We start from the raw sequence: 12153 nt of genomic DNA on the forward strand, positions 1-12153 counted from the left end.
TAACTAGACCCAAACTTTCTTCTTCTCTAATGCTGTCTCATTCTGGGTTTTTGAGCCAACATTTTTCTGTAAAGTGGAAAGCCATTTCCTTCTGGCTCCTGGATGTCAGGTTTAGTCAGCATCTGAAAGGTGGTGGAAAGACTATCATGGAAATATTTTTACCTCTTCCCTGAAGAAGGGGAAAATGTTCATGTTCACTGTATGGTGGCATATATATATACGCTTCACAGGTAACTAGAACTAAGTGATATGAAAGGCTGAGGCATATGATGAGGTGACTGCCGGGGAAATCAGGCTTCCCTGAAAGCCTGGGAAATAGGCTTGAAATCCCTGTGCCAGTGAAGTTACCTTGTGGGGAATCAGAGAGTCTGTAAACTCCTTACTAACAGGTGGTGAAAGAAAAACATTTGAATTTTTAAGTTCTATATTGTTAGGGCTTTTGTAAAACTAAAATAACAAGATCAAAAAAATAACAAGTAGTGCCAAAAGATGCATGGTGTTTTAGAAATTAAGGTATGCTTAATAATCTCTTAGGTATTGTGAAGTGGTTCTTTTTTGCTGTAATGTTACAGCAAATTTAAATGTYACCTTGTCAGTCTGTATTGCAGGATATTTTCCAGAAGGGAAAAAAAAATCCCACATCTGCCTATAAAATTATTTAAAGTAATGTTAAGGACTTCTGTATTATTAAGAAATGCAAATCTAGATCAAATATTTTTAATAGTTTAAAATCATCTGCTGACTTGGCAAGCTAGCTTTTGTATGCCATGTGCTAAAAGTTGGGGAGTTGGAGAAGGGAGAATATCTACTCCAGTGTGGCCCATCTGGTGGATTTAGRATTTATCAATGAAGTGAGAATTTCTGATAGTTAGCAGGGACACTGAACCAAATTTTATTCTCCACAAGGACAAGTAGGAGAAGAAGATCCTGTATACATAAATAATGTAATGTAATTTGCCCTTTCCTCCCTGTACCAAGGCACTTCCATCTGTGATAGTGAAATAAATAAATATTAAATCTGCTGATGAATCCTGAGTCTATAGCTTTAATATAATGCATCTTCGTACAGAGGTTATAAATTTGAACTTTATCCTAAATATAGGCAGCTCATCTATTTACAGTTATTTTTTCAAGCATTTTCAGTAATTTTTCTTCAATATTTTATCTGTCTTCTGAAAGACACTGAATAGAATGTTTCTGCAAAATAAAATTAAATTCCATATTAAAAAACATAAGATAGAATAGGAATAAAATGGAATGCTAATGCAGTTAAGGCATAAACTAGGTCTTGAATATGGAATTTGTGTACTTATTTGAAATTCTGAGATAAGTTTAATACAAATCTATTTCCAGACTCAAAATTTCCATAGCACAGAAAAGGCATTGTTGTAGGAGTAATTATGGTTGTGTGTGGTGTGGGTAGACTATGCCCTTTTCTGTAAAGGGACATTTTGAGTGACACTTCAGTAAAGTCATGGTAATGTACTGGTATCAAGCAAAGTGGCTGATGAGACAGCACTGAATTTGCTGCAGAGGATGATGGTAGGGGAGGAGAAACAGGCAACCTGCAGCTTTAGATACTTATGTTACCCTTTAGTTTCAGGTTACTCTGGGTACTCCCAGATGCTAACGATAAATTAGACATTGTTTAGAACCATCTGAAGCTTGGTTTTCTTCTGAGATGGTGCCAGGAGCAAAACTCGCTGCCTGCAACTTTCCTAGTACCCATGTTTTGCAATTTTGCTCTGCCCTCGCATTTCTAGTGTTATGGAAATGTGTGTCAGGCATGTCTTCAAGAAGCAGCATTCTTGGTTATCCTGGTTTTCCAGAAGTGTTTTAGGAAACTGTTTCGCTTCTCAAACTCTTTCACACTGTGTGGGGAGGCTAGAGTTGGCCCAGAAAGTTCTTGCCCTAGAAATTGAAGCTCTTCCAACTGATTTGAGGATGAATGCTTGGAAAACTATTTGGTTTGCTGAAGTTTTCTAGCTAAGCTGAGACATGCTTATACAAGGAACAAAAAAAAAAAAAAAAAGAAAAAGTGTATCTGTAATCTTGGTTCCCCCTTGTATCAGCTCTGGCAGTTTAGCAGCACAAGTTATTTGTGCTGAGAAAGCACAAATGAGGAGGCGTTATCCATTTAAATCAATCAGAAGCCCAATATATAGCATAAACATAGACCTCATTACCTTCTAAAAAATCATGCTATTTTTAAGAAATTCAGCTTTCAAAATAGTATTTAAAAATTCTGAACTTCACAAACTGTCTCAAAACCAAAATTTTAGGAATACTGAACTTGACTGAGACCTCTAATAGATTCAAAGCAGTTTGTAGATGAGGAGGAAAAGCTTTTTTTTTATTTTTTTTTTTATTTTTTTTTAAGAGCCAGCTTTGTAATAYGGTATACACAAAGGTAAACACAGAATCTTTATTTTAAAGCTACAAGGTGCTATAAATAAGTATTTTGCAACTTTAATGTGGCTGYTATTTCCAAATGTGGTGCACTTAACTCTGCAAAAAAACTCTTTTGTCTTAATTGTGAGTAAATATTTTATTACTGTATGATGTACTGAATGAGAAAATATATTTAGTTAAGTACCCACCTCACTAACAAAATGAATGCTAAATATATTTCCAATAGTGTTTTTTTATTGTAAATACACTGTAWTAGTTACCACAACCAGTAAGAATTAATTTTTCTTAAATCTTATTAGCAAAGCCTAAAAATCACTCTATGGAAATATTAACTATTTTTAAAATAACACTACTTTGCTTCTGTCAGGTTTGTAGCTCGACTGACTTTGATTTTTGAAAAGTTAGTATACTGACTTTCTTTTCTCTTCCAGTCCSCTCCCTGCCAAAACAACCCTCCAAATAAAGATCCAACATCCATTTTTTTCATTGCCTGAACTTAAGACAGGAGCATAGTTGTAGCTTAAGCCTACAAACCTGCAAGTGAGCATAATTAAAAGGAGCACAAATAGAAAAGGAAACTTCAAAATTTTCATAGTATGAGAAGTGGAGCAAAGTACTTGTAAAGGATACAGATGGAGAGGTGAATCTGTTTACCAAGTTATTAGCAGACACTTGTGAARCGAATTTGCTTCAAATAAAAATGGGTAAATCCAGTGGAGTTCTTACGATTTTTTAACTTTTTATAAGATTAAGTAAATGATTTTGTTGATTAAAAGCAAAARTTTTTCAAATAAGGGAGCTACTCTGTGTAAACAAGGTGGGGGGAGTAGAGAATGAAAAGCATTTAAATTTAATCTTGCTTTTTGTTAAATCCATAACAAATTTAATAACTTAGTGGTTTAAACCTCTGACAGGTTTGCATTTGAGTTGTACTCCTCAAGAAAGGTAGGCTTCTTCYGTAGGTCTCAAAGATTGTATTTTTACATTTAGTAAGGGACAGAAATCAAGCTATAGATTCTATAACACTAATACAAGTACAGAACAACCAACCTATAAGGTATTCTACCAGTCTTAGTGCTGCAGCAGCTGGCATCGTCTTTGTGAGACAGCAAGAGGAGCAGCTGCTGTGACAAACAGCAAGCATCAAAAGCTTTGGGATGTTTGTTCGCAGAACTAGAAGAGCATGTAGCTGCTACAGTCCATCCTTACTCTTAGAATTATAACTTGATTTAGAATAGGTTTCATCAGTAGTAACAGCTAGCATGCTAGCATATGTAAGACACCCTTCCCACAAGCATGCAACTCTGCCTTGTGCAGAGTTGTAATGCCAGCTCTGAGCAGGAAGCTGTTACTGCTGCCCTGCAGCCTGGTCAGACATGATATCCTGGATCACCTGAAATCAACTGTGGCAGTGAATCCTCTAAGAATTTTAGAATGGAGAACGAGTGTTTAAAAAAAGAGGATGCATGAGTCAACATTACACAGTGAAWTGACAGGGATCTTAGACACTGTTTTCTTTGTGAATAATGAAAAATGATGCTTTTAATACAGAAAAGTTTGCAGAAATCCCCAAGTAAAGCAAATTATGTAAATATGTAAGAATATAGATCATGACCAAGACTGTATCTTAAGGTTTTGGATTAAACTTAGAGCTTTTACAAAAACTTTTAATTATCTTTAAGACAATTTTTTTGAGCTCTGAAAATATTTTATCTTCATCACCAAGTTTGATTCRTATTGGCTCCAGCTGCAGCAAAGAGGACTGAGTGGAGAATGTACCAAAGCTGCCCTTTTTATGGTGGAGCTGCTTTCAGGCAGGTCCTAGCAGCTGTTTGCCCAGGAGTTCAGACCAGGATGAATAGATTAATTGTGGGAGGAATGTACATAATTGAGGTTTCTTTTATATTCAGGCAAACTGAGCATATATGTTTGTGTCATCCCCACTTGTAAGGATGTAGCCTGCGAAGGGTGCACACAGGGCATTTATTCTTGCATCTAGAGGGCTTTTTGGTGTGTCTATCTGCTTGTCGTTTAGAGGAAGGAAATGTGTGTTTTTCTCACGTTCTGCAGAAACTGAGACACTCAACTGTAAACTCTTTCCTTTGGAGGCGTTACCCCATATAGCYTTCACAGGTCTCATATCTATTACTGTTCTTTTTTTCCTGTGCTTTTTGGGAATTGACTTGGCAAGCCTCTGTTTTAAACATTTCTGTGTGAAAGGAGGTGGAAGTTGATTTGGAGGTACTGCCACTGCTGTCTCTAGCAATAATAGTTTGAACGATCAAAGCTTARGAATACTAGTTTTAGCATTTGATTGCAAAGAAAAATATGAGGGTATGACTGGAGTATGAACAACATAGCAAAACCCCATCTTCAGTATAGCTGAAACAATAGCACGTGTCAGCTCTGGGATCCATTGCAATACAGGTCAGCAATGGATCTGATTTGCACAATTTTCTGCAAACCCAGAACTGTTGATATTTGGGGRCAAAGTCTTCTTTTGTGAAGGGGAGAGAAGGTGGTTCCAGTTTTCTCTCCTGCTCTGCAAGTGATGCTGTCCCTGAGGAGAGATCAGTGCAGCTCCAGATGGTGGGTGAGACCCCAATTATACTCTCAATTGCCTTAATCCAACCCTAACAAYGAGGGGGACCTGAGTGCACATTTGTTTTACCAGCTGTGCCAAAACAATTACTACTCTCTGGGGAAACAGAGACCAGGTGAAATTCCTTATTTCAGCAGTGCTGTGTGATCCAGAACTGAGGTTGATTACCTACACACTATGGCCCTTGATCCTCACTCCCTGTGTAGCCTTTTTGGTGTCTTTGCCCATGTGCTGCAGCTGTCTGGAGGTTTTGATCAACTGTCCCCAGTCTGTGGGCTGTGCTGGTTGGCTGAGGAGTTTTTGCCAAATGGAGTTTATAAATGATGAGTGATTTCTGCTTTTAGCTCAGCCCAGACAGTAACTTAGTTTCCTCTTCTTTACCTAGTTGCCAAATTCTTTGCAACTATCTTCCAGTTTTATTGCCCTTTTCCAGTGTCAGCTATGATAGAAATTGGCAAGTGAGTTTAACATTCCTGATTTTTGGGAAAACGGGAAGGAAGAGATGGACAASTAAATACAAAATGCTTTTATTTAAATCTCACTTCTATGGGAAACTGCAATACAAGAAAACCCTTTGCTCTCAGTTTAGTTTGTGAATCTTGTGATTATAACTAAAGATYACCAGCAAGCTGTATTTTCTTTCTGTGCTTTGCAAAAGATTGTAGTCTGTGATGGATTTGTTTGCTGTGAGACAGTAAGCATGATCTGTAAATCAGCTACAGCACTGAAATGGTGTGGGACTTTYCTGTAAAGGAGGAAACAGCAAGATAAAGATCCATATCCATTTGATGCTTTTCAAAGAAAGTGRAATAAAGCTTCAACAGGCAGGATAACCTGGAAACAATCTGTTGTAGAGTATTCCTCTTCTGTAATCTTGAGTATCAGTAGATAAAAGGAAGTGGTAGAAGACCCTGGAGGAAAATGGGATTTAGAAAGCAGTGTGGATCGATCTCAATTTGTAGCATTCATTTGACCCAGATGTTTGTGGATGCTGAAGTGTTTTGTAGAACCAGTTAGTAAATGCTGCTTCCTATCACCTGATAGAGAGGAACAATCTCTTAATTTTCCTCTGTCTTCTCAGTATGTATTACGAACACTGGCTATATTACTTCATGCTGTCATTCCCAATTTACTGCTGTTTTGAATGATGGCTCCCATTTATGGCAGAGCTCAGAGGGTTGTTGTCAGTGACGCAGAGTCTAGTTGGAGGCCTGTGGCTAGTGGAGTCTCCCAGGAGTCAGTACTGGGTCCCATCCTGTTCAACTTTTTCATCAGTGACCTGGACGAGGGGATGGAGTGCCTCCTCAGCAAGCTTGCTGATGATACCAAGCTGGGAGGAGTGGCTGACGCACCTGAGGGCTGTGCTGCCATTCAGAGAGACCTGGACAGGCTGGAGAGCTGGGCAGAGAGGAACCTCATGAGGTTCAACAGGGGCAAGTGCCGAGTCCTGCACCYAGGGAGGAATAACCCTAGGCACCAGTACAGGCTGGGGACTGACCCTCTGGAGAGCAGCTCTACAGAGAAGGACCTGGGAGTGCTGGTGGATGGCAGGCTGACCATGATCCAGCAATGTGCCCTTGTGGCCAAGAAGGCCGATGGTCTCCTGGGGCGCATTGAGAAGAGTGTTGCCGGCAGGTGGAGGGAGGTGATCCTGCCCCTCTCCTCAGCCCTGGGGAGGCCTCATCTCGAGTACTGCATCCAGTTCTGGTCTCCCCAGTACAACAGAGACATGGAGCTACTGGAGAGAGTCCAGCGTAGGGCTATGAGGATGATCAGAGGGCTGGAGCATCTGCCCTATGAGGAACAACTGGAAGAGCTGGGGAAGAGAAGACTGAGGGGGGATCTTATCCATGCGTATAAGTACCTGAAGGGAGGATGTCARGGGGATGGGGCCAAACTCTTTTCAGTTGTCCCATGTGACAGAACAAGAGGCAATGGGCAGAAACTGAAGCAMAGGCAGTTCYGCCTGAACTTGAGGGGGAATTTCTTCCCTGTGAGAGTGACAGAGCACAGSAGCAGGTTGCCCAGAGAGGTTGYRGAGTCTCCTTCTCTGGAGATCTTCAAGGCCCATCTGGATGCAACCCTGTCTACCATGCTCTAGGTGACCCTGCTTGAGCAGGGAGGTTGGACTAGATGATCTCCAGAGGTCCCTTCCAACCTTACTGATTCTATGATTCTGTGATTTTTTCCATACTTAAGTGTTAAATGAAGTTGGTAAGATTGAGTGTACTGTGACAGTCCTGGCTCTAAGAACAAAGCAAAATTTAGTTCATGGGSTACTTCATTGTTAGCTTTCCCGTATCAGTTGAATTTCGGTTGTTAGTTTGTTTTTAAAACTCTTGCTACCTTTTGCCCAAGGCGTAGTCAAACAAGAGGCTACTGTAGAGTCTGATGATGATGCACAAAAGTGTGCTGATTTAACATGTCTGTATTTGGATAGCTAATATTTTATTTGGCTCTTCTGTTGAGAGCAAGTTTATATTGGTATTCTCTTCCTCTCTGGTGGAAGAGCCATGTTTTTGTTTTCTARATATTCATCACGAATTTAAGTCTTATGTGCTTCAGTAAATTCTTGATGTAGGTAGTAGACATAACATTAAAAACGAGTTTTTACATGTTATACCAGAGTAGCTGACATCCAAGCTATGGTCAGTATTGTGATCATCCTTTGCTCTGACATTTTTACTCCTACTCCAATAAAATATAGTCATATACTGTGGTGGTTGTAGAATTCCTTTATTTTAAGGAGGAAATGCATAATAAGTCTTCCTCATTAACCTTACCTGCAATAGGTAAGGTACATTTCTAATATTTCTGTGTAGTTTTCTAATCTTCAAAACTGTCTCTGGAGCTGAAAATTTCCCTGCAGCTTCCCGGAAATAAAGCTTTGTTATGTTACAGATATTATCGTTTTAATTTTTGAACTATAAGAGTGACAAAGTTAGTTGAATCAGTCGCTCTGTATTGTCCTCCTCCTTCCATACAATCCCACTCTCAGTAAAATTCATGTGGATAAAGCTGTGTATTTATACACACRTCTGTGCCCACACACRGATACAAGAATCATCAGAAGTTTTGGCCTGTATTACAGTTGATTCCTTCTGGCCCCTTTCACTTCTGTTCTTAATTGTCCTTGAGTTCAATGAGCTATTTCCTAAAAGGATCCATGATACTTAAAGTATTTAAACGTCTGGATTAACTGTGTGACTTAGTGTGCTTTTCTTGCCTTTTATCTCTAAATAACAGAGTACAACCCCTGGTATGAGTCAAAAGTCAGAGCTTCAGCCATTTGCCATGACTAACAGATTTCTGTCAAGAAAGACCTTAAGTCAGCTTTAGCAGAATCAGAGTTTCTATTTAAATAGAATTTAGGGATACAGTGACCTTTCCCCTTCATCATCATTAATTCATTTAATATAAAAGCATACAGTTTGTGGCTAATTTTCTTGTCAGGTGGYATCATAATCTCTGATGTTATTTACAAGGTCAACCTTGTTACTGCACAAACATAAAAAATGTTAAGCAAATGTGAGATACTGCATATTTCTTATTTTAATAAAAACGTTACAGTTGATGCTTCGTTCCCCCGCCCCATTTCATTATTCTCAAAAACATGCACAAGGAGAGAAACGAAATCCAACCTGCCAGTCTCAATCAGAAGACAAACTGCCCTTGTCTCTGCAGCTGCACTGTGAGAGAGTTAATGGTGCCGGGAGTAACACGGAGTTTGACTATCACTGGAATAGAGAGAAAGCATCGACAGAGCGCAGTTGCTTCTTAGCTGTCTTGCTCCATAGGTTCGGACTGCCTTACCCACACACCTGGTCAACATTATAGAAGCAGATAAAATTACATGCATTAACTGCAAGATAAATAGCTTTGTTAAAGTTGTTTTAAACTAACTTTTACTAGCTTTTTTTTTAAGTAGTGATTGATGAGCATGTGTTTTTAATCTAGGCCAAAGTATTGCAGTATGAATGTTTGTTGTACTTGTGACAAATTTATTTAAAATACAAAGACCTGCTGTAGGGTAGAACAACAACGTAGTAGTATATTGCAAACAGAAATGTAGTTGCGATACCATCATTTTATTTGGTTTTCATGGGATAGGAAAGATTAAGGTGAAACTCTGGATAGCAAAATGGTTTGGTGCTGATTTCCTACTGATGCAGTTGATGCTGGTTTTCCGTTTTCAAAATGTGTATTGTCATCTGCTGACAGATAAGAATTTTGGCAGTTACATGGATTGCAAATTTACTCTCTAATGTTTCTGGAGCTAACTTAGAAAAAAGGTTTTCTAATGTTTTGATCTTCTGACAAAAGTGTCTGCAGCATGTTTTACTTTTTCTACAAATAGTTGGAAGTTAATAATATATCAAATATATGTCACGTTTTGGGAGATCTCTTCAGAACATTTGAGTGCAGTAAATTTGCTTTAAAAGGTGAAGCCTTTTAATTTAAATTGAATGTCATACAAACCACGCATGTGATTAACAAATGCTGTTTGAAACTTTGCTCTGTGTATATGAAAGTATGAAAGACTTAATTAAAATGCTGTAATTAGGACTGAGGGCCTGATTTAACGACACACAAATAGATTAATATTTGGTAATGAGCAGTGGGAATTAAGTGAACTGTGTCTCGAATGCTGTTTGAACTGTCTGCTAAGTTGCAGTCTGAAAKGCTTTTAACAACAGAATGGTAAAGAAATTGCTTAAGAGCTTCTCTCTTGTGTGCGTGTATGGTTGTTTTTTGTTTGTTTGTTTTAATGAAATGTCTCTAAAATGAAACATTGGAGAACCAGTTCTCTGGTTGTTAARTTTTTAAGGTTAGTGGTTTTGTGTATCATGATATGCATCTTGTGAGGGAGTCTTATATTTATTTTAACAATATTTCCCTACCTATCTTTGTATTTTATAGGCATACAGGAGTTTCCAGATAATATAAAAAACTGCAAAGTCTTGACAGTTGTTGAGGCCAGTGTAAATCCAATTTCCAAGTAAGTTTGTCGTGTTTGTGGTATTTTATATTATATTCAAACACTATTGTGTTTCAAACGTGCCCCAAACGACTTTTTGTGAGCCAAGCCTTGGCACTGGAGGCAAGGAGCAGAGTTATCTGAGTCATTTGACTCAAGCTGCCAGTGTCTTCATTTACCCTGTTGTACTGGGATACAAAAAGAGTATATTGGTGAAATATTTTCCCCAGATAAATAGGCTTTGTGAAGAGTACTACTTTATACCATTTCTAGCTTTTTTTTGGGGGGGGGGGAAGGGTGAGGGATGAGGATGGGGGTTCATTACTTCTCTGTAAAGGTAGAGAAATACACTGTTATTTCTTAATAAAATATAATTCTTAAGCTTATAGAGCTGTTTTTTAAACTCAGCTTGTAGGAAGAGATTTGCCTGTCACCTTCTGTAGTGACAAAATTACTTGCCAGAAGTAGCACTTGCAGAGATAGAAACTTTAATGAAGAAACTTCCCTGGGGAAAAACAGTATTGTATAGATTTTAATTTATCTAATCATCTCTAGTGAGTGCACCTTACRTGCTAGGTGTCAGAAAGATCACGAATATATAGCAAGACGGTATTTGTTCTTATTTCCTTTAGATATTGCCCTCAATATTTAAAAATTAATTTTGAAATTACTCTTACATCARACATCTCATGTATTTTTATGGAAATTTAGTACTACTTTAAATCTTATCAATATATTATAATCAGACTCCAATACTATGCTGTTCCTTAAGAAAGAACAACAATGCACTAAATATAAATGAAACAAAAGTACTGCATTACTTTATTTCTGTACAGACTTCCAGATGGATTTTCCCAACTGTTAAACCTAACGCAGCTGTACCTGAATGATGCTTTTCTTGAGTTTTTGCCAGCTAACTTCGGCAGGTAAGCTGAACTGAGGTTTAGAATCTAYATTTAGTTATAAATTTTATGCAAAACAATCTCTGCTGCTTCTCAAGCAAAGTGGCAAGTGGAAGGAAGGGGATAAGGTGTACATTACAAATACATTTATTTCATATATTAGTTAAAGAAAAAGCCTAAATCCTTATTACTGTTGTTTTCACTGGGATTTTGAAAAACAATGTTTATAAAGAGCGAAGAAAWAAGGCTCATTTAGATACTTCCTTTGTTTACTACTCAAATCTAAGTAAGAGAGACAATATTTCTGAAATAGTTCGGTCATCATTCAGAAGCTGGAGAAAAGCAAGGATGTCATCATCTGTCATTCTACTTTTCCTTTCTGGGATGCTGATTTCTTGTGTAAATCTGTAATTCTTGCCCTTTCAGGCATCTGTATGAGCCATAGCATGTTCATGGTATGCAGGGCTAAGTAAAATTGTTGCCAGTAATAGTTTAAATGAGACAAATTACCTTCTTAAACCACTTACCTTCTTAAAATGCATTTATTTTGGGAACAAAAATATTGCTAAAAGGAAGGACTCCCAGATAAGCTTAGTTTTTCCTGTTCTCCTTACAGCAGAGTTTCTGCTTTTTTCTTCTCTTCATTCTTGTGTTCTACTTTCTCTTTTCCTAATGTATACRACTTTTCTATGTTATCCAGTGTCCGCCAAGCCTCTCTTAGGAAATATAGCTATTACTTAACTAGGCATATGGCTGTGTGAAAGCTGTTGCCTTAGGCTGTACACTAGTTGGGTCACCTCAGTTTGCAAGAGGTCAGAAAAGCCTCCAGACTGAATGCTGCAGAAGTTTGGCAGAAAAATATCTGGAAGATGCATCTTTTCTATCTTTYGATGTTTTAATAGCTGCGTACACATTGTTCTGTCTTTTTAATAGTCTAACCAAAAGGACAGCATTTTTTTTTCAGTACAAAACAAGTAGCAGAGCTAAAAATGAAGATCAACAGTGCCAACCTGAAGTCTTCTAAGAAGTTAATCTTAAATATAAGTGTAAAAAAAAAAAAAAAGAAACGAAAAACATTTTCTTTGTCATTTTTTCTTCAAAAATGTCCTCTTCTGTATCACTGCCGATGTACTATAACTTGGTGAATGGTTAGGCAAATGGTGAAGTTGTTAATTAAAAGTCACTAAAGGTGAAATATAAATCGGTTACTGAAAGTAACCTGAAAGCCAATTTGCTAATGTTGTGTTTATCCCTTAATA

At 37.8% G+C, this 12153-nt stretch overlaps 1 protein-coding gene across 9 annotated transcripts in view; it reads left to right on the top strand.

Annotated features, from left to right (window-relative positions):
* Nucleotides 1-12153, top strand: part of ERBIN (erbb2 interacting protein) — a 114499-nt gene that overhangs the window by 55249 nt on the left and 47097 nt on the right. For all 9 annotated transcript variants that reach the window (XM_085322386.1, XM_085322381.1, XM_085322382.1 and 6 more), the window contains 2 exons: nt 9935-10013; nt 10829-10918. In XM_085322386.1, coding sequence (XP_085178512.1) covers nt 9935-10013; nt 10829-10918 — 169 coding nt within the window. The remainder of the gene's footprint in view (nt 1-9934; nt 10014-10828; nt 10919-12153) is intronic.

Source organism: Rhea americana, unplaced genomic scaffold (genome assembly GCF_003343005.1).
Source record: "Rhea americana isolate MKP2758 unplaced genomic scaffold, rheAme1 scaffold_77, whole genome shotgun sequence".
Lineage (NCBI taxonomy): Eukaryota > Metazoa > Chordata > Aves > Rheiformes > Rheidae > Rhea > Rhea americana.